Here is a 23456-nt window from a genome sequence, read left to right as displayed (position 1 = left end):
AACACTGAACGCGACAAAAACACATTTGAGAGGTTTAATACATTATTCAAATGATCCTCATGCAGATAGAAGGAAAAGTTTGATTAATTATGTCCATCAAGAGAAAAAACTGCCAATGCTAATGGGTATTTTTGTCATATCAAGAATTGGTTTAATTATAAACGATATGGGTTATATCATAAAACAGAACCATAAAGTGCACAAATTGAAGGGTAGTTTGGGTTTGAAAATGGCCAATTTTTTCCAGCACCATCAAAATCGTAGATCACATCAGCCATGACAAGCTAAATGTTTCATTGATTAACTAGGAATTAAAACTAGAGACTTTATTGCAAGGACAGTATGGTGTGGGGGAAATGGAAAGCCATCCAGGACCGCCATAAAGAACCCAGTGCTCAATTTGTTGATGGAGCATTCTATCTTCTGCTTGTCAACCATATTTGAAGAATTGTTTGGCAATGGAAGTTAAAATATCGCAGTTGTTGTTTTTTTATCCTCTGATGTAATTAAGTCATGGGATGAGAGACACTTGTCTTTCTGCTGGCAAGTTCACAAACCTATCAGTATCTATACTGTATAAACCTGGGTTTCTATTCTTGTACTACGTGCTGCCTTCTCTGTGCTTCCTTCAAAAGCCTCTGACAGAATGAATCAAGATAGATTATTTGAAGAAGCCATTGACACCGACCATTGATAAAATCATTTTCTAATGTTTTTATAGCATCATCAGGAGGATTTTTTCCCCTCTGATATCCTTACAGTTTTTTGTACTTGTGAAATCTTGTGCATAAGCTGTAAATCTGAAACCGTTTCAGATGGTATTCATGGAAAAGTGCTAAATGTCTGAGAACAGAAAATAAAAGTTTCTCTGACTGAAACATCTGTTTCTTTGAGTTTTTCTTAGTGTTTTTCGAACTGTTCCAAACATTTCCGCATGTTGTGCAGAAATTGGTGAATTTTGCCAAATGCTCTTTAATGCAGTTCCGATCTGGAAGCAGGTGCAATGCATTTTCAAAAGCGCATTCTAATGTGTCGCCAATGTGTGAATGATGATAAAAAAGATTTTTTATTGTGAAGTTCATCAGAAGAGTAGCAAAAATGAATTGCAACTGAGTTGAACTATTGCCATGATAATTTTGTTTTGCAGTAGAGATGCTCTAGTAGACCTCTATTGATTTGGTTAGAAATTTTAGCTCATTCCATGCAATCCTATATTCTATACAGATGGGAGAAACCCCACCTTTGCCATTAAGTTGGAATTAAGTGCCCATTTTTCACACATTGGTTCAATAATCTCACACATTTTCAAGCAGAATTTTCCTTGCTTACCAGAAGGTAACAGTTCTTCTCTATAACTCCCTTTTTTTTATCTTTCAAATTTATTTGAAATTTTGGTGAATTAATTGATGTCTTCTGTATTTTTCATGTTTTTTTCCCTATGATATTTATACTGTTCACATGCTCTTGCTGTGCGTTGCTTGCCCCCAAAGTCGAGGTGTTGTTTTTGTTCAAGTGATACGTAGTAAAACATAAAGTTACAACCTCCTTCCCTTGTGTCTGCTTTTAATCCGTGCGAATCGCTTGATGTTTTCAAGCCGATTGATTTTAATTCGAAACAGGGCAATTTGCCTCTGTTGAACGTGGCTTAAAACAAGACAGAGAGCCAAAAGCCACTTGTAAAACTCGTATTGAATAAATAATCGGCTTGGAAGATCTTCCTTATTTAAATGCTGTTCCAATTTGTTATTTGTTAAACTGGAAAGTGTAAAAAGATGTGGAGAATTAATCAAAGGAAGATTATTTGATGCTGAGGTGTGATTCTTTAATTGTTCTAGCATGAAAACTTCAACATGAAACAATTTAAAAGCTTTTAAAATTGCTTGCTAATAGCTCTTGCTATTTTATTGTTGTTTTTTTTTCCTTCAGCATCTGGGAATGAAACATTGTGGTTCAACTATTGTGGGGCATAAGTACATCAGAGTGAGAGCGTTTTGTTTTGGGTGAAAAAAAAATGTGATTGCAAATGAGTCCTCAAGAGTTTGGTTGCTTTGTTAATTTGTCTTTTGCCTCTCTCCTAGTTATGACTTATTATTCACAAAGATGGAACCTGTGAAAAAGCCATCATTTAATTTACTCGTAAATGGATTTCCGACATTATCAGTTACATAATGGCATCTTTGAATTAGCTTAATTTCGAGTCCTCTCCCTCTCTTGAAACACAAGCGCAAATGATCTAGTTGTGAAAATGCCAGAGATAGTTTTCGCTCCTCACAACAATGTTGTCTTTCTACTGAACTGTCTTCCTTTGAAGAGGAAAAAATAATAAGAGATTTGCTTCATCAGAAATAACACACCTTTGCTACAGAAGTATTTGCTAACAAAAAAGCTGCACTCTACTAGGTGCTCGTAATACTGTTGATAATCCAGAACAAGATTTTTTTGCCCATTGTATAAACAGTATTATTGAGACTTGCACACCAGGTCAGATAAAGATAGCACATATTTGCTCCAAATTCCTTCTGTTGCATTGGAAAGGTACAAAGAGTTTACCCCATATCTGCGTTGCTATATTGACTCCTGAACTACAAAATTTGGTACGATGACACAGCAGTGAAAAATGATTGAGATTTTTGCATCATTACCGGACATTAGCTTTTACATTCGGTGTAGTGGCCATGAGCCCCAAACACCCCTCTTCGTGTGGGTATAATACTTGGCTGTAATTGCCTTTATTAGGCACAACAGTCTGATTAAGAAGACCAATACAAGACTTGAACAAATACAGATGTGTGATGAAATGACAGGATAATTATCTTGTGAGGCAAAACTCTGTACTTATATGGTCAACAATGTTTTCTGGGTATTGGCATGTACTGATTGGAATCCCGAGTAATCTTCTCGTCAATCTTGTGGCCATATTAGAAGGAAAGGCAATAGCTTTATATGGTTTCATCGGGGCACTAGAATTTTTCGCTGCAATGCTTCATAGCATACAAATGAAGCCATAAAGTGAAAAAAAAACCTAAATAATAGTTTTTCTCAGCATGACAATTTACAGCTGAAATAGAGTAAAGTAAATATAGCTGTTATCTCTCTCTTTTTTTCTTTTTTTTATATATATATAAGCTTACAGTAATGCATAGAGTCTATAGTCGATCATGGTTTGTTTTGAAAAACAACAATTTCTACCCATGAAGAGGTTGAGACTTGGAGATGCAGGGCACACCAGGATGGCTTTTTAATACTTGTCTTCTTGCATCAGACATCTTGGTTGGAAGCCCAGTGGATTGTTACATCTCTATATTGGGCCTGTAATCTCACTACTCCATCATCAGTATTGAGAACCATCAATACTCAATACATCATTCTGGGGAGCAATTACCACATTTCTAGTCAGATAACGCCTAGATTGTTGCCAAACCTTGGTGGCTCCTGTGTTCAATTTCCTTCAACATCGTGCATCTGAAACAAACAAAAAAAAAAAAAAAAAAACAGAAAGAAGGGCAAATCAGTTTGCCAACATGTTAATGTGTGAAAAGTTTTGTGGTTAAAAGGATTTTTAATTTGATTACTGCTTAATTCAAGGAAAAAGATCTTTGCAATTAAAATGGGAGAGGTCTAAAAGACACGGAATTATATCACGTACAATATCTTCCATTTTAATCCTCTAAGAAGTTAACTGACTGGTATATTATATGAAATTATAGTTTTTGGAGAGCTTGGTTTAATATTGGGCCATTTTTTTCATTTGATTAAAAAATCTGCTAAAACAGTGGTTCTTTAGCATCTTGAGTGTCTTGGCCTGATGACATGAATGATAATTTACATGCATGAAAAATTGGACACTGCATGGTTAATTGGAACCAACAGGGCCTAATGACCCATTGGTGATTGATATAGGGGGCCAGCTCAGCATACAGCTTGTCAGGACTAATTGGATTCTATGTCCAGAGATAATTTTCTTCACACTCGAATTTGTCAAAATTTGATATGGACAATACACCTCCAAGGAACGGAGGACATCCTGTCAGATATATGATTCATTAGGGTCTGTAGAACTACAGACTGGGGGTCCAATGATAACCGCAGACAGGCTGTCAACTATCCTGCCCGAAAAAAACCTGACCGGAAAAAAACCTGACCGCTACACAAATAGCTGCCAGGGGAATTGGTACCCCCCAAAATATTTTTGATTTATTACACAATACAATTTCTGATTTTTTCTGTATCAAACCAAAACCAAAGGAGGTGAACTTTGGGTATTAGCGGGCAAAAGATCCCTTCTCATAATTCTTTATTTGTTTATGAGATAAAGATGTGGTTTTTGATCTGAACAAAGAGCATAGCAACTTAGGTATCAGCGTTGATGAGTGTTGTTTTTCTTTCCTAGATTTCTGTTCCATTTTCACAGCAGTCCCATCAAGGGCTCCTTGTTGAATATTCCATGCGGTGTGTTGACTAAACAGCATTTGCAAACAATTCATATCTCTCATATCAAGCCACTACTGGAATGATAACCATCTCATAAATATTTAGATGTAAACCAATATACACTCTCCAGAGGAGACAAGATAATCTGTCGAAGAGAGGTCTTTTGTCACTGCCCCCTGGTAGGATACTGGCAGCAGACAGGCCGCCTCACCCCAGCTGGAGACCAAAGCCCATGGCAGAGCGGATGACCCACAGGGGAGTCAGAAAACCTGCCTGTTGGCCACCTTTTCTTTGCATGCATATCATTAAAAGCTTGATGGGATGGCTTCTAATTGTTTGTTTATGCCTGATCCTCATCACCTAAGGTGACCGCCAACAAGCTAGGAATTTGTGAGTCAAGACCTAGGTGACCCTTTTGGTGATGGATACCAGAGCTGGCTGAGTGAGTGCTTTGGCTGATGCCTTCTGCTTTCACAAGTGTTTTCCTGCGGTATATAATTGGGATGTTTATGCTCTTTTAATATTCTTGTTTAGATGTCATAAAAATCGGAGGTGGAAAGGATATCTGTATTGTCCGGCTAATTGCGCTGTAATGGGAGATAAAGCCTGTGCCAAGGTGATAACCTTTGGCTGATAGCAATCGTCCCATTGTTTGAATGGTGATACCCTATTGTACCTGGTTTAGCTGCTCAACTGAGCCACAAATTGAGGAAATCTGTAATATCCTTTTAAGAATATTAAACCATTTCCCCTTCCCTTTAGTTTGAATTACCTCTAAATTCGCTGGAGCAGATAGCAATCAAAATATATCGAGGGTACAGTGTGATAAATTTCCAGGCCAGCGGTCTATAAAAATAAATATTGATACAGGACAGAGGTTTGCTCTGACCAAATAACCTGCAGACCTCCAACATAAACAATCAATCCTTGTACATAGGCATAATTATAAACATTGGTCAAGCTCCAGCAGAAAAAAGGCTCGGTGTCAATGGAGCATGTGCATAAATTTTACGAAGCAGCCACACTGTCTGCAAGCAAATCTTATATATTCTGGTGTGGTCATCAGTGTTTTAGCAATTTGAGCAGTGGGTGGTTTTCTTCTGTTGTTGGAATATATTTTCTTAATATCTTCGATTTAAGTGTTATGGTAGCTTTGAATGTGCCATTAGTTTTAAATTTCAGTTAATGGGCTGATTTGCAATTGTACTGGGCAATAGAAAATATGTTTGCAATGACAGATGACAAAGGAGACATTATTAAGATAAAGACGACACCAGCCCGTCTTCAAAAGAAGGTTGAATTGACCCTCACAAAGAAATGGGGATAATTTGAAAGGAATATGCAAATTGTCAGGAGAATCTTATTAGGCTTCCGCCATTATTGCATCTGTCTGTTCTTCCAAGTGAGACAGCATTCTCGCAAGTCCTGGTCCCTATCTCGGGGTCCATCTGATGTGTGTGTACGGAAGCAGAATCCATAAAACAAACTCCCTGATTCTCTTATCTTTGCCACTCAGCAATGCCATAAATAAACATTTTCTGGTCTGTTATGTGTACGCAAACTGATGGCCATCTTTCCTTGTCTTCTAGAGAAACCTTTTAGGGTGTAAGACTTAAAAGCAAAAAAAAAGTCAATTTGATTGTGAATCGGTGGTTTTTCCGAAGAAAAAAAAAGAAGAAGACTATGTTGTATCAATAGTTTGTTTCTATTGATCATGGGTCTGTTAGCTACATGTAGTGATGGGGAAATCATAGGAATATTTTCAATAGGTATTGATTTGTTTGGTGAAGATGTGTGGGGGATTTGCATTGGTCCTTGAGTGTCCCTTGTTAGAACAGTCAAAGTGACCAAATGACAGATCAAGAGGTCATCAGATGTTGTGGCGGTCCCAAGTGGGCTAGCAGCGGCTATTTTCAAAGGAATTTCGGTCCCAGTGTTAAGAGCCTAATGGGTCTTGTCTGTTATGTCATGCAGGTTTTCAGCTTTAGATTGGTCCTCAGAGCTGACAGGTGATTCACATTTTACACAAACGGTCACGGCTTTGTAATGCAGATGACTTTGAATTCGATCAATAATTAATCAGAGTAAGGGTAAGAGAGAGGTCGCAAAAGGCAAAATTTTCATATGACAGTATTGGATTTTGCTTTCGGATATTTACATGAAGGAGGAGCAAAGCCCCTCATCAAAGGGGACAGGAAAATCTTGGGACATCTCTCTCTCATTACGGTTTATTGCCAATATTTCACAATAAATGTCTCTCTCTCAAAGTAATACAATATCAATGAGAAAGCATACTGACATTTTCATATTGCAATCACCAGTAGTAAAAATCAGGAGGAAAATATTTGATTCTAGATTTGCAAGTTGGTTAAGAAGCACCATGTGTCAGCTCTCTCCGAATAAGACATGAAACAGAGCGGGCCATTTCTTCAACGGGTTAATTTATTAACACCGTAATAAGCACCCTGAAATGACATACTATCTTTGCAGTAACGAGTTTATGATTTTAATTGATCGTAAATTTTTATTCCCTTTTGATGGCCCAAATTGTACCAGATGTTACAGTTGTGTCAGAGATAGTAAATATTGCGGTAGCTTTTAGATCCTCCGTCTGGCCTTACAAACTGAATTTGTCTCCCTGTCAATGAATTTTTATCAAGATGGACGAGCTTGTGTTATGGTGGGTCAGGATGGGGTTGTACACTGTGGTCATGGAAGGTAGCAAAATCGAGTTTAAGGTTGAGGAAAAATGACCACAGGGCTTGTAATAAAGACCATATATTCCCATTACTGTTTCCCCACCATCTAATTTTACACGGCTACAAAATATGGATGCCCTCTTGCCTCCAGTTTTCGAGAATCCTTACAAATGGATTCCATAGATTTTGTTTTCGGAGGAAGATTAGGTCTTGGCTTGTGGACATATCAATTTGGGGAGCTGGGATAAAAATGATGGCCATTCATTTGAAGCTGAGTGCATGTAAATTTTTGCTCTCTCCTCTAAGGCATTTTATCACTAGTGAGGAGACTGGTAGGTGCCATATTGACAAGGTTCTAATCCCAGTCATTTTGACAAGATTGCTAATGCACAGAATTGATTCTGATTGTGTCTAGATCTTCATTATGTGGCTTAATGCAAAAGTTTGATGTGCACTGGGTGAAAGTTGCTGGAGGTGCCAAGCCAAATTGTATAAATCTCTGGGCTTAAGTATAGCAATATCACCAGGCTTTCATATTGATTTAACTCATACAGTACTAAATACTACAGATTATTTCTGCTCTAGCACATATATTTTTTTTGTCTGTGCTGGGATCAGAGTTATAATGAAGCATTTCAGATACACATTTCATTTGACATCATTAAGAATTGTACGAGATTGTAAAAGAAAATAAAAAGAATGTTATTTTTAGCTTTTTAGATTGAAAATACCAAGTTCAGTGGACTACAATATCAATGAATTTTCTTCTTTTAGGTGCCTCACCAACTGACCAAGATGCCTATCCGCAAATTCTGGAACACCCACAAAATGGTTATCTAGCTAGAGACAACCCTGCAACCCTGAGTTGCCAAGCAGACGGCAAACCCAAGCCCACCATAACATGGTACCACAATGGCAGGAAGGTGAAGACCATGGACGAGGACCCTTACTCCCAGAAGATGCTGATTGAGGGAGGGAAACTTTTCTTCCTGAGGGTGATTCACCAGAAGGACAAGTCAGATGCTGGGGTCTACTACTGCAATGCCACCAACATACTGGGAAGTGCCATCTCCAGAAATGCAACATTAAAAATAGCAGGTAATTTGGAGAAAGAGAAAATTTGAAGGCGCTAAATAAAAATTCATATAATGATTTATCATAACGAAAGGGAAGAAAAAAATCAGAACTGTTTTCTATATTCTATATCTGGTGGCAGGCAACTGTGCTTGTTTTATAACCAGGGTTTTTTTGCATATAAAAGGGTCAAAAAAGGAATGACTGATGAGGCCAATGCCATAGAGAAAAGTGCCCCAACTTCCTGCCATTTCTATCTTAGTCCTTTCATTTACGTTTACACAGCTTCCTCTGGTTCAAGTTTTTCCGAAAGTCGTTAATGGTAGCAAATTATCTGCATTGTAGTTGCATAGGGAGTTGTCCATTTTTTTTTTCTTTAAAGCGAAAATCTTAAGAATTCATGCGTACCAAATTTGTGAATTAGCTGTTAAAATTGACATTTTCTAAATGCATGATAGAGATTCATGACCCACTTATCCAGTTAAAAATACATGGCTACCGGCTTTCCAGTGATAAATAACTGTTTTTGTAAAGGCTTCAAAGGACCAAGTCTCTCTTATGCTGATATACATACAGATGGTGTAGACTTTAATCTCCTGGCCACAAATGCAGAAAAAGAAATAAAAAGAAATTACTTTATCATTGTTCTATTTGTTAACGCAGGGGAGGTGTATTTTGGAATTGATAATTTTTTCGCTTTTGTGTATTGAACCAAGGTTTTAAAAAAAAAAACCCAGCCTAATGAGACGTGGAATAGTGTTTCTGATGTTGAGGATATAGATACATTATATCTCATTCACCCAGACTTTATCCATCGTTTTATTGCTGATCCCACCACTTGTCACTTAAAGGAATTTCAATGGTGACTAAAATAAGCAATTAAATGGTATTTTCTATAAAAATCGAATAAATTTTGTGGAGCGTAGGCCTCTGTGGATGAAAGGGATCGTGGAGGAAACTGGCAGTCACTTACACAGATAAGGGTATAGATAACGTTGAAGTTGTCTCGTGTACCCCAGAGTTGCATAACGATATCGGTCCATTGTCCAATTTATCCAAATTATACCTTTATGGTGGTGGGAAGAATTGTTAAGTTTTGCCGCTTGTTATGGAAATTGAGACTGGAGTATGAAGTTTTATACGCATTTGATGGGAAAAGGCTGCAATTCTGAAGACGTGTCAAAATGTTTTGTAGTTGCCTTTTAACAAAAGATGGTGATAATGAAATGCTCAATGAATTTAAAAAGCTGTGTGCAGTGCAGGGTTTCTACCCTAGAGTGATGATATGCAGTTTTATGACTGCACAAAGTTGTGGAACAATTTTTACGATTATGGTAGATAATATTTTCCCAGCTGCTCTCGAATAGTTTAATATATACCCTTGACACAACAGCTGTGGATGCATATAGAGATTGTTTCCTTTCATTGTTTCACACAGGTTCTCAGCATCTCGGTAGATTTTATTTTTTAGCTGAAATCTTTGATAATTGAACCTTTTCGATAGGAGATATATATTACAAATTCAAATTATTTTTTCACACGAAATTCCACAATACTGATATAGTTAATATTTTCTGATTTAAAAAAAGCATGTTGAAGAGGGTTTCCAGTAGAAATGAATATGATAGATCTCATAAACAACAAATTGAATTTGATACACAATTATGTCAAAGACAGTAATACAATGGCATGGCATATGAACTTCTGCAACAGTCACATACCCATTGTATACATATCATAAACACCCACATTGTTTCTTCCACTTCTGAGAGGCGATTTCATTGTCACTTATCATTATACATGTATATGTCAAAAAGACCCACATCAATTCTTTTCTTCCAGTTTTGAGAGACGATTTCCTACATTCTCCATCCAACACGAATGCTTCCATCGGCGGCAAGGCCAAGTTCAGCTGTAGGCCTCCAAGGGGCGAACCAACACCCAAGGTCCTGTGGATGAAGGGCCGAAAGTTTCTGACGCAGAGCAACCGAATTCAGATATCTGACAATGGCGACCTGATCATTTCTCAGGTCACGCTGAACGATGCAGACAAATACAAATGTGTCGCCACAAACACAGCAGGCGAAAGAGAGAGTGCTCCTGCAACACTGACAGTTCTGGGTACTTTTCCCTACTCCTATGTCTAGACTCAATTTTTAATATTTATAAGCTACATGTATTACAAAATTCTCTGTTTAATTGAGTTCACATGATTATGCAGTGGAATTAATGAAATTTATATGAAAAATAAAAACATGTTGATTGAAATGAAAAATTGGTATACTTATTTTGATATTTTTTTTTTACCAGAAAAACCCAGTTTCCGTAAAGCCCCAATCGACCAAATCACCATGGAAGGAAAAGCAGTCCATTTTCCGTGTGAGGTGGTAGGGGACACGCCCATTTCTGTGGAGTGGAGGAAAGAGAATGTGAATCTGCAGTATGGGAGAATCAGGGTGCTGAAGGACAATACACTGAGGATAGAAAAGGTTGAGGCAGATGATGCAGGGTTATATATCTGCATGGCCCGTAACTCTGTGGGGACAGCAGAAGCCGTGGCCAGACTAACTGTTCAATGTAAGTAAATAATCATTTACTTAAGGTGCACAGTAAAAGGACAAATTTTTAATATAAATTATTTATTAGAGTTATTCCCCTTGGCTGCAATCTTTTTTATATGCAGTGGTACATTGATTATGGGAAAATATGTAAATTAATACCATAACCAAAGTTTGTGGCATGTTATTTGAAATATTTAAGTTTCATTAAATATGTCATATAATGAGGATCATGGATGTTAGGAAATGCTTTATATATATAAATAAGGATGAAAAATGATGTGTGCACAGTGTGCTTAGCAACTGCTACAAGAAAGGAATTTTTTGTTATATTTTTAGCGATATCCTGTGGTGGATATGAGAAATTGAGTGTTATGATGTTGTAATATGTCTTCACAAATTTGAAGGTTTTTATCTACTCTGAGTGATTGTCTCATGTGAAAAAATATTACAACATCAGCACTTTACTGTAGGTGTAAAAGATTATCAAAGGGATTTGTGTTATGAAGGGAAAACTGATAGAACCTTGTGTTACGTGGATGATGAATGAAGAAAATGATAAGGAACTCCGTGGAAATTTGAAAATGATATGTGTTGGACATTATTAGCTTTCAAATCAGTTTTAATCAGTTTTTAACAGACACGAGACATATTTTTCCTGTGAAAATTTTTCTGAACCCAGATTAAATGACATTCACAGACGAAAAAAATTGTTATGTGTTCCGTGTATATATATATGAAATCTGCTGTATCTTATTTCAAGTCTACATTTATATATCATATTCTAACTATTCTCAAAACGCCTTTGTAATCAGAAGGCTTATTTAAATGCATAAATCACTTGTTTTATTATCGTCTCACATTTATTTTTATTCAGATTAAATTGCATTCCAGTCTAATATTAGTTGTAATGTAAGAATTGATTCCTCAGTCTAACATTTCCGTCTGCAAATTATCTATTATTTTATAATTCATTTCCGTCAGTAAATCGTATTTTATAAAAAGCATTATTCATATGTCCATACATGATTATGATATTTCGTTGTTTTACGAGAAGACCTTTTTTTTTCCAAGTGCATAAAATGTGTTCTATGTTCAATTTTCCAGTTAAGCCGGCTTTTAACGTCAAACCTCACGACCAAGTGGTGGGAGTTCGTCGTACTGTGACCATGCACTGCTCCGTCATCGGTATCCCACAACCCACCATCATTTGGAGCAAAACTTCCAGCAAGCCCTCAGGGGAAAAGGTGACTATAACCTTTCAAATATGGCTGCGGAAGATAGTTGAATTATAGGTGAAATAATTCAATGATCGTTAAGTGCTTCGATCTCTGGGAATGCATATATCATATTCTTTTGTCTGGCTGTTTTATTGAAGAATCCGATCTGCATTTATTCCGAGGGGTTTTAAATACATCATGAAGTCTGAAATAATAACGACTTTGTTATTTGTTTGCTTAGGGAGACCTGTTCAGGGCATAGAACTTTGGGAGGTATTCTTCATGTTAATGCAATAAATAGATATATAAATTTAATGATGGTTATGAGAAGATGGAAAAACAACATTAAGGATGCCAATAATAAAATAAAACCATTTTAAGACCGCTGTTATCAAACTTGACATTGATATATGATTCAGCAAGGTTGCAGGCTCTCATATGCATTCAAAGTAATTCAAGCTCAAGTATTTCAGAGTAAATTTTTTTTCTCCTCTCTTCTATTTCTTTCTCTGAGTACAATTGCAATTCTAGACCAGTAGTTTAATTTGCGGAGCCTTGACAGTTTGGGATTTAACCTTCAGTCAATGGCTCAAGAGACTCCAAATAGTCCTCCATCAACTGAGCGGATCAATGCAAAAGCTACATCATGGAGGATTTTCTTCAATCAGGCTCGTGCATCAAGTGGCTTTGCCGTTAACGTGATCGGCATTCTCTTACAATCATTACCGTACCATTTGCAATGTCCTCGGCAATATAGAGAACATTTGTTAAAAATGCGGTCTCCATATTACTAAATTGATGTTGGGAAATCTCCCGGGTTTGAACAGATATTTTCTCTAGATGCATTTCGTTCATACTGCGTATGTTGTACATGAATAGAGTTCTTTATCTTTTTTCGGCAGACAAAAGTCATGTCCTGATTTTTTTTTTGGCCATGTATTTCTGGTTGAAGTCATACCATTAATGGCTTCCCCTGTGTTTAGTCCCGTCTTTTTGACCCGAGCAATAAAAAATTCATATTTCTAGCCAGAAATCATTAGGTGCAGTGTCATGATTGACAAATTGCATTAGATTCGTGCTTTTCTTCCTAATCCGGCACTTTCTGAAGACAAGAGATTATGATATTGTTCTGTGTACTGGAATCCGTGCCCTCTTAGACTGCAAAGCAATCAATTCCATTAGGCAGCAATTCTATAAGCTCCGGCAATCCGAGCCCCCAGTTTGTAAAAGGAGATTTAATATTTCATATGAAAAGAATGGTATACCTCCCATAGTTCATAATTTTGTCATTAACTTTGTCAGGTTTAATTGTTGTTTGAATGCTGATCGGGCCCATTTTGCAGACTGAATGTGAATAGAAGCATTGCATAAGTTGGTTTCCAAGCGAAAATTCTGTTTAATCATTCATGAATGCATATCTAGCTCAAATACCTGTTTTAATTTCGGGAGATAATGCGCCTTTGTGATGTTTTTACTTAACGAGCTTTTTTCTCCATTGTGGACCAAATCATATTATACATGTATAATTAAAGTGTGATTATTGTATGCATATCGCACAATGATTAAGTCAATGCGTCTCCTTTTATTAAACATGCTTGTTTGCAAAATGTCAGGGAAAATGAAGAATCCGTTATTGCTCTCAAAGGAATCGGTCAGAAATACCATGTAAAATTTGATTAATGGCACCTCGTTCTGACTCCAAGCTCTGTTCAGCAGGTTTAGATAAGTTGACCACTGTTTTCTGAGGTCAGCTTCGCCCCAGCAATAAAAGCAATGGCCGGGTCTGATTAGGGGTCAAGACCAACAGTTTTGTTTTCTCGTAGTGGCAGAAGGGATCACTTCCAATATCGGAATAAAGACTCTTCCCTGCAAAATTGATTTTGTGCTCTCTCTCTCATTTTTTTCCGAGATGGCCATATTAGTGACTCACTCTTCCTAGGCTTTTGTTACTCGTTTGAAGCCATGAAACCGAGTCTGCGGGATTGAAATTGAGAATTCTCGCACCTAAGCTATTTTGCAATTAATTTTTTATGCAATTTGCCTGTTTATTGCATGTTTTAGCATTTAATGAAAGGTTTAATAGGCTTTTCATTATCCGAAAACCATGATTCAATAATTAAACTAATGATGCCTCTGAGAATATTGTGACTAGACTCCATCTTAGGTTTAAGAAATCGAGAAAATGAATCATTTACATGTTCCTAATGGGTTGTTGTGTTTTTCATAATATTAAGTATATATATTTTTTTTATTTAAGACCCTGTTATTTCAAAACACTGCCTCAGGGAGATTTTCTGTGGGCTCGGATGGGACGTTGAGAATTGAGCGAGTTCAGCTTGGTGATGCTGGTCAATACGAGTGTGAGGCCATCAACGGACTGGGGTCAGCCAAGGCTCTGTCAAGGCTAGATGTTAAAGGTAAAGGTCATTCCCTAAAAATAGTAGCATAGGATGGGGTAAAGTCTTGGGTTAGGGAAACATTTAATTTGGTAATGTAACTTTTGAAATGTATCTCTCTCATGAACTTCTGTTTTCAGACACTCACCCCCTTCTGTTTTCAGTAAATGATACTCGCCCACCCCCAATTATCAGAATTGGCCCACAGAGCCAGAACCTGCCCACGGGAGAGGTAGGGTTCCTCCATTGTGAGGCATATGGAGATCCCAAACCCCAGATTTGGTGGCTGAAGGACAACCGACCGATTACGGAAAATTCTAGAATCATTTCTCTGAGCTCTGGAACCCTGCAAATATCAGGTACATCTGTCAAAAAAGGAAAAATTGATAAGTATTATTGAATTATAAAATTATGAATTAAAAACCATGATGTTTCATTATGTTCAGTAAGCTTTATCATATTTTGCATATTATGAAAAAGTTTTTAATTCCATTCATGAAAGATGAAAAAAAGAAGCTTTTTATGCAAGTTATGAGTGGTGTTGTATTATATTGTTGGCCATCGTTTATTTACAGATCTTCATGAATCAGACTCCGGGAACTACACTTGTAAGGCATCAAGTGAAACTGGAGAAACATCACAGTCAGCAACATTACTGGTTTTCATAAGTAAGACCAAACAACGAAACTTACCTTTAATTTGTCATTTTTAAGAATTCAATAAATCATGGATGTAGTAACAATTTCAAAAATAAAAATTTTCAGAGTCCAACAAAAATGTGACTTTCCACCGGACACAGGATGTAAAGACGTTTCCTGGTCCTCCTTCTAAGCCCACTGTAGTAGAGGTCCTGACCCATTCCATCAAGTTGTCATGGCAACCAAACAACAACCATGGAGACTCGCCCGTTTTTGCTTACATCGTAGAATATTTCAGTCATGCAACATCAGAGGTAATATAAAAATAAAAGCAGGTTTCTTGAAGTATGATGAAAATTTTATGAATCTAGATCTTTAACAACTGCTCTTTTTAGGTTGCTTTATGAATGAATTCTATAGAAACTAGCCTTTATTGAATCTTTGACCACTGTGACTGTTTTCAGGGCTGGATCGTTGCCTCGGACTCTGTTCCTCCCACCAACACCCCCGGTCAGCCTACAACTTACACGGTGACCAACCTGAAACCAGACACCACCTATGTGTTCCAGGTGCGAGCCAGAAATTCCCACGGGATCGGGGTACCCAGTGAACTATCCGATCCCATAAACACCAGATGTAAGTATCCGAGGAGGAAAGCATGTAAATAGAATTTAACAATTTGCTACAAAATATTCATTGTTGGTAGGTAATTTTTAAAGAAATTTTATATAATGTATGTTTATTTTTCAGTTAACACAGATAGTTCTCATCAAACCAAGCTGACGAGGGAACAGATTCAGCAGAGTCTGCAGGGAATCGTGGTGGAACTTACCGCAGTGGAACCACAGCCTGCCGCGGTGGAGGTCAGGTGGAAGGTAAGATCATCAGTGTGGAAAATGTGGATTATTGTGAATACATGAATTTAACTTACTTAATTTATAGATGAAGAAAAGTAACCCTTATATTTTAAAGTACCAGTATTTGAAAAAAAAAATGAAGAAGATATTTGACAATGATAATTAGGTCTTTTATTGAAAGAAATGAAAGCTTAATTTTTGAATGAATTCTAGGTTCACAAAATGATGGAAATTATCGACAAATTTGTGATCGAGTACAGAGAGATCTGGGACCTCAAAACGGGTCAGACAGGACGCATGCACTCAGTGACCGTCAGTCGCACTGCCCTATCCTTCACCATACAGAATCTCAAGAGTGACCAATGGTAGGGATCAATGCATTTATTTATTCATCCAATGAAATGAAATCTTACAACACAACCTCGGATCAATATATAGGTTAAAGTTATAAAAAAAAAATGACTTAATTACAAGCAGTGTTGTTGTAATAAACTGTTTATATCTCATGAATATTACAAACAAATAAATTGGGTGGGGGGATTACATATGGTAACTGTTAACGATAGTCATCACAATAAAAATTACGCAGGAATAAGTGGTTTCTATAGCTAAGTGATAAAATTTCTGGGGAGACAGAGAAGTAGAATATACTGTGGATAAAGTAAGTGGGCAGTTATTGACTTTATATATACATTACAGTTTATCAATTAAAGCTCTCAAATTACTGCTAGGTGATTCCAGTAAAAGGTTTTTATGATGATTGGAAGGCCATTTTACTCTATGGGGCATTATTTACCTGTTGTTGATGGCATATTTTACAAAGTAGATACATAATACTGTACTCCGGCTTCTTCCCACACCAATGACCCCTCGCGCTAAAATCCGTGCCAACGAGAGTTTTAATATAAGTTGTAGAATTTGTTTATCAATCATTGTAAAATAATAAAGTTCAGGTGTTTTTTTTATACTGAACATGATTTATTTAAAGTACAAGATGATACTCTCTTCAGACTTAATTTGAAATTTTCAACTTTTTTCGGTAATTAATCAGTTTTTTTTAAAAAAACATCACTGTAGGAAAGTCTGATTTGAAGTGTAGAGAAATCAATGAAATTTTACAGAAAATTTATTATTTTCATATTTGGGAGGGGGGGGGGGTGTACAAATCAAGATTTATCTCTCTTGGAAGAAAGGCTTTACCTTTAATGCCCATGTGTAGAAATATCTGTGATTAAAAATCTGAGTTGAAAAGGTTTGAGTCAGCTCACTCAGAGGAGTAATGTTTTGCCTTAAATGATCTTATTTTTTAACAGTATAGAGAATCACCTAATGATGTTTCGTTTTCTGTTTGTTTGTAGGTACAGCATATGTATCAAGGCATATAGCCAAGATATACCAACACAGTGTAGTCAGCCCATGAAAGTCCAGCCCACAGAATTAACCAGACAAGTCAAATTCCCCTCCCAGCATCTCAGTGCCCCCTCCCATGTGGTCATCCACAAAACCACAGACACCAGCATCTCCGTGCAGTGGCTACCACCTGATGACGCCGCACGCAGTGGAATCAAGTCTTATGAGGTAAATGCATTGCATGTAAAGTATGCACTCTATCTACACATGTAAAGATATGTTAGTTCAAATTCTATGATTGAAAGGAATGAACTTTTGTGGAAAAGAATTTTGCTAGCATGTTTTAAGAGCAGATAAGATTCTAAGAATACAGTTAGTTATGTATATTTTTAGGATCCGTACGGAAGAGTTTTACAAAATCAACATGACATTCATAGGAAATGACATTCATAGGAAAGACGAAAAAAAACCAAAAAATGCTTCATAAAAAAATTATAAAAACAAGATTTGGAAATTCTTTTCATCCGAAGTTTTCTATTTATATCTGTCTAGATATTCTGCTTGAGTAATGACAACAAGCACAACTGCAGCAGAAGTCTACCTGCCAATCGCACCAGCTACATGTTGGAGAATCTGAAAGAGGATCAGACGTACACTGTGAAGATAGCTGCCAGAACCAATTCTGGGCTGGGATTCTGGAGCAAGGAATATGTCATCGGTAAATGTCTCTCCATAAAGTTGACACCATTTTTATCATTCAGGGTAATGGAAGTTGGGGGGTGGAGGGAGTATGTTCAAGCAACTGCTTTTGTCCTGGTCTTTTAACACATATTAAATTTGGCCATTGAATTGAATTTCGTGGTGTAATTCAAATATTTGCATGTTTGAATTCAATATTATCAAAAGTGCATATTCTTTGAGGCAGTGTATGATACTTTAGAACTCAATTTGCATTTTTTTTTTTTCATCAAAATTTTATGAAGTCAAATTAAACTTTTGTATGTTGCTAAGGGTCAAAAGTCATTAGAATTTTTAAAGTATTAATTGCGTGAAAAAAAACCTGAGATGGCAATTTTTTCTCAAGTTTGCATGTGGCCAGTAACGCACAAAAGAGTTATTTTATGCCAAATGTTGCCTGCAGTAGACTTGGGACGTCTTCTTTTAATGTAATGGATAGCATAAAACACTTCAACTAATGTCTCAAATGACAATTTCTACTACTGATGTGATGCAATCACTCATTAAAATGCGCCTCACTTCGAGAATATTTCCAATTGCAAAAGAAAATTAAATGCATTGCTTTTATTAATGTCATGCTGCATATTTCCTCTGATCGGCCAAAAAAAAAAAGGAAGGAAAGACAAAAAAGGAATTGGAAGGCATCAGAGGCATCAATTGAGACTGACAAGTGCATTACCATTGTTCTTTTGAAATATGAACACCAAATGGCTTGAGGATGTGATTGATGGCTAGAATTAGATAACTATTGCAAATTGAGTCTTAATCCATGGGGCCTAAGGGAGACCGTCATATGATCCATGAACCTTCTCAGCATGACACCAATGCAGAGCACTTTCTTTTCAAGAATCGTAGGATATAAAGAGTATTTTTTACGAGCTAAGCCGAGGGGTGAGGCGGAAAAAAAATTCTAAATTTTCCAAATGACAGAAAATTTTAACACGCTTTTGGAGGGTATTCTGCAATAATTGGACAAGGGGTTATGTGTCACTTGTGGACTTCCCCATGTTTTACGAGAATAAAGACACTCGGGCTTTTGGCTCAAGTGACTCATGGGGACTGGTGAAATTGCGTTTTAGTAGCTCATAATCCTGCAAGTTCAAGCAGTTAGACCGTATTAAACCCAATTTTTTAATTGCGGAAATTAGCTTTTCATGGCCGTAATTTCATTTGTGATTAAGCTGTAACTTTTTTTTTAAGAGAAATATTTATTTTCAGACCCTTTCATCAGTGTTATGTGTAGAAATAAAATGCATTTTTGTCACTAAATTGCATCGTTAAGTAAATTCCCACATGGTTGCGAGGTTTTCAACAATGTGCAGGGAAAAAAATGGTCCGAACACATCAGTTACATTTCTTGAGTCCTTGAATAAAAAACAAAATCCAATCAAAGCTTAAATTGTAACGGCTAGAACATTTAACTGAAATATTGTCACATGAAATGGCTTTTGAAGTTTTTTTGCCATCGTTGAAGATGAAATGAAGCATTTTATTTCCCCTGATGCTTTGCTCAAATTAATGAGTTTTTCTCTACAATGGATTGATTACATGTGCTACTCTATCTCGCTTTTTAATGAAAATTTATATATTGCGTATTTTTTCATTGGCCTAGCTTGCTATTAGTTAAATGGTGGAAAGACAAAAGATATGATGATAGCATTTTCACCTTCTTGAACTAAAGAGCTAAAACATTTTCAATACGATCTGTCACAAACAACTTAAATGAATTTATTTTATTGTTTTTTTCCCCCATCCAATGAATGGAACATTCATTGATAAGCAATTTATCGTTGCATTAAAGCAAAGAATAAGGTCGTCTGCCCAAGAGCCGTCTCCTTGTTTCATAACCACAAACAACTCCAATCACTGGTCCAAATGTGGGAGATTTTATTTGCTTTGGTGAGCTTTCAACTAGTCCTTTGTTAGGGGCAAGTCATCTGCGAGAGGCAAGAGCAGTTGCATGGGACACATGGGGGCCATTGAATTCAGCAGAAACGATTGTATCTTCAGTTGCTCATAGCCAGCCCATCATGTGCTTGTGACAAACACTGGGTCTTGGGGGGATCTGTTGGCTGATTAGCAGAATCTCTCCTAATATCCCAGTATTTTGATTACAGAAAGATAAATATGCTATGGTAATTCTCCTTTTTTGGAGATTTGATCTCTCTAATTAGAAAGAAAGTGTGACATTAATCAAAGTAAAGGCAGGCCTCGTTTCTTTTCGGCCCTGCAATGAAACAATAGTTGATTTGGGGGACTGATAATGGTCTGTCTTTGTATTTACTAATTAATCTGTTTATTTTTCTCTCTCCCTCACCAAGCTTAATTGTATCAAGATGTAAGCTCATGACTAACATTTCATTTGGCTGGTGAGTAATAGAGCACACAGTGCTGTCAGCTACACTTGTCAAACATGTCCAATCTTGTAGCTCTGTTTCCTCTGATTCCTGAGAATATGCAAAAAGGGATACACTCCATAGTCCAAAAGCTTCCAAAAACTGTTCTTTAAAAAAATAATTTGGAGTTGGGGGGGGGGGGGGGGGGATAAAGGCTTCTTTCCCCTTTCGTCTTAATTTCAAGCTCATTTTTCTAATACATAAATTTCATAATTTCATTGACATGAACTTTCCCAAGAAAAACAAAATCCAGGAAAGGCAGATTTTTATGACAATGGGATATTTCTTCTAACATAAACTTACAGGGCATTTTCTATTTACAGGGCCAGAGAAAGAGAACTTGATGAAGCAGCCCTGGTTTATAGGACTTCTGATCAGCATTATCGGTGTCACCCTGTGGTTCGCGCTCTGTATCTTTGTGGTGTGGCTCTGTAAGAAAAGGAAAGCCATGAAAAAGCAGAAGATGCAGGAAATGTATAGTGGTAAGTCTCCACAAAAGGAAAGAATTACAGTTTTTACCTAGATTTTTCCATTTGATGACTTTAATATACCTAACATCTTTTCACATAACATATTACTATCAAATGTAAATGTATCCAGAAGCAGAGTATTGTTTTTAAAGTGCACATGTATTAAGTTTTTCACCTGCCATTGGAGCAATATATACATAGTTTATTGTGTGTTTTTGTTTTCTGTCAAATCTTCAATGAATTTGGATACTATTTTAATATGTTTATTGGAATACATATGATCATAGCTCTTAACTAAGATATAAAAAAATGAAGTTTTCATTTCCTCTCCATTCTTCCCCATTAATTTTGGAACTTTGCATGTTGTATAAAAAGAAATTTGTTTTATTTCTAGTACCCAACTATTCAAAATCTGATGACAGCAATCGAAACAGCTTTAATTATTATGCTAAATATGGATACAGCCAAAAAGATGTGCAGAATCGCGCAGGAGGTAAACAAAAAGTCAAATTTGTTTATATTCCTGAAATTCTGCCACAAAGTTTCTCTTTGCGAAAGAGAGAGAGAGCAAGAGAGAGAAATTTTCTCTGATTTTCACCTCTCATGTTTGTGATTTTCAATTTGACCCAGGTATGACCCAGATGGCACCCGAGTTTGCCCAGCTTTTGGAGACCAAGGACATGGAGATGCAACAACAACAACATGGTCAGGGCCCCAGTGTGTATAATGTCCCCCAGATGAAGACGTTCTACCAGAAGAAGGACCCAGTGGCTCCCTACGCTACCACCACTCTGATCAACACCAGCGGTAACGCGGTGGGCGGTGGGGGACACTCCCTCCAGGACCACATGTTTCGTCCCATCACCCAGCACAGTCAGCAGAGCGGGTCGGGGGACTCGGGGTGCTGTAAGCACGAGTGTAGCGGCGACTCCAACACAAGCCACTCAAACACTGGTGAGAATTAATAGCCAAGAAAATTTAATTCCCTACACACTTACTCTGACAATAGCTCCGTCTTTATCTGTGGGCTTAATTGTTACAAAGTTGCATGCTTGTTTTAATGTTTGTCTGCACATTTCATCAGTATGTTTTGTTGTTTTGTAATCTTGCTAGTTTTTAGAACTTTTGGCAGTGGTTCTGAAGGGAAAAAAAGAAAAGAAAGATTGGAAGTTTTTTTTTAAAGCTATTTGTTTCTACATCTTGAAGAGAGAATTTTGACAATACCTCAGGCATTCATGAAGATTTTGGCTTTTATCAATGTGTTATTGTCTCAAAAAAAATGTGGGGGGCCAATTCATATCCGAGGCATCACTGACAATGAGTTTTCACTGTGATGCAATTCTGCCAAAAAATTGGCTTTCTATGCACCAAGTGTAGCAGAAGTGATGATTTGCTTTGGTAATTAGGTTGAGCAGCTAAATAGATTTGTGCTGTCTGGTCCCATTAATTACAGGTCCCAGTGTTTTGTTTCACAAAAATGTGTTTCTCACTGTCAGAGCTGGTGTTAAATGTTATCAACATATCCAAGACTGTTTCCTTTGATGAAAAGAATCGTACCCATTATGTAACAGCTGTCCTGATTGGTCTGATACATGAAACTTGATGTTTGAATCTTGTAAATATCAGTGTCAATCAGAATCATCCATTATCTAGACAGATCTTATTGGGATAGAGAAAATCTTTTATTTTTGGAGGGAAAAATTTAAGTGTTTTCTATGTGATGCTGTTCTGTTAAAGTTTTTTGTACTTTTGTTTTTTTAGGAGTGCCAGTGGATCATGCTGATGCCATGCAAAGTCCGACCAGTGATAGTGGAAGCCATACCACAGATGAAAACGGTTTTTTGTTGAAGAAAGGAAAGAAGCCCCTGAAACAAATTACCCAGCCTAAACAGGCCATGGTCAATTGGGCCGAGTTCCTTCCTCCCCCACCCGAACACCCTCCCCCGCCCAGCGAAATGAACATGTCTCAACATTCATCTGGAAATTCCTCCACATCTCAGCAGTATGCCGAGATCAACTGCCTGAACCGCGAGATGGGGGCCCGGAGCCCCATGTCCCCCATGTCAAAGATTTCCTCCTGTTCCTGTCCTGTCCCCCACAATGCCACCCCAGTGTCGGGGTGGAACATGCCAGCATACTCTGATACTGGCTGTGTAAGGTGTTGTTCCCCAAAGTACTTTGAAAATGTGCACTACCCACCTAATCAGTATAATGTGGTTCAAAGGACTCAGTCTCCGCGAGGACCAGAGTGGAATAACTGTCCTCGAGGACATGACACCTGGGGTCAGAGGACAATCGCATGCATGAACCCTACCCGGGGAACGCCCACAGAGTTTAAGTGTCGAACGTGTCACAGTGATCAGGAACAGGGCGGTCCCATGCCCCAACTCCAGAATTATAAGATCGTTCCTCCCCATTGTGAAAATGACTATCAATTCTTACATGAATCGGAGCAAGGACCCCCTGGGGCCTACAACATGCCCCCCAATTTCCCTGGACACTGTAATGTGCATGGCGGGGATGGGGGACCGTGTGGGGATCACACCTGTCAGTCCGGCATGAATGAGCCCTGCTCCCCCGTCTATCATAATAACAAGTAAGTGGACTCGCAAGATCATTACAAAAGTTT

At 37.4% G+C, this 23456-nt stretch overlaps 1 protein-coding gene across 15 annotated transcripts in view; it reads left to right on the top strand.

The window, feature by feature from the left end:
- LOC105317899 (roundabout homolog 2) overlaps positions 1-23456 on the top strand; it is a 79879-nt gene that overhangs the window by 51605 nt on the left and 4818 nt on the right. For 13 of the 15 annotated variants that reach the window (XM_066076159.1, XM_066076160.1, XM_066076172.1 and 10 more), the window contains 17 exons: positions 7905-8228; positions 10047-10325; positions 10515-10781; positions 11870-12009; positions 14240-14399; positions 14519-14737; positions 14954-15046; positions 15143-15330; positions 15481-15652; positions 15767-15891; positions 16087-16238; positions 17232-17451; positions 17776-17941; positions 20681-20839; positions 21222-21320; positions 21458-21781; positions 22589-23423. In XM_066076159.1, the coding sequence (XP_065932231.1) occupies positions 7905-8228; positions 10047-10325; positions 10515-10781; positions 11870-12009; positions 14240-14399; positions 14519-14737; positions 14954-15046; positions 15143-15330; positions 15481-15652; positions 15767-15891; positions 16087-16238; positions 17232-17451; positions 17776-17941; positions 20681-20839; positions 21222-21320; positions 21458-21781; positions 22589-23423 (3922 nt within the window). The remainder of the gene's footprint in view (positions 1-7904; positions 8229-10046; positions 10326-10514; positions 10782-11869; positions 12010-14239; positions 14400-14518; positions 14738-14953; positions 15047-15142; positions 15331-15480; positions 15653-15766; positions 15892-16086; positions 16239-17231; positions 17452-17775; positions 17942-20680; positions 20840-21221; positions 21321-21457; positions 21782-22588; positions 23424-23456) is intronic. The other 2 variants (XM_066076165.1, XM_066076167.1) reach the window with 2 other exon arrangements.

The sequence above is a fragment of the Magallana gigas genome, chromosome 2 (assembly GCF_963853765.1).
Source record: "Magallana gigas chromosome 2, xbMagGiga1.1, whole genome shotgun sequence".
In the NCBI taxonomy this organism is placed as follows: domain Eukaryota; kingdom Metazoa; phylum Mollusca; class Bivalvia; order Ostreida; family Ostreidae; genus Magallana; species Magallana gigas.
The sequence above is the reverse complement of the archived record's forward strand: the minus strand, read 5'-3'. Positions and strand labels throughout refer to the sequence as shown.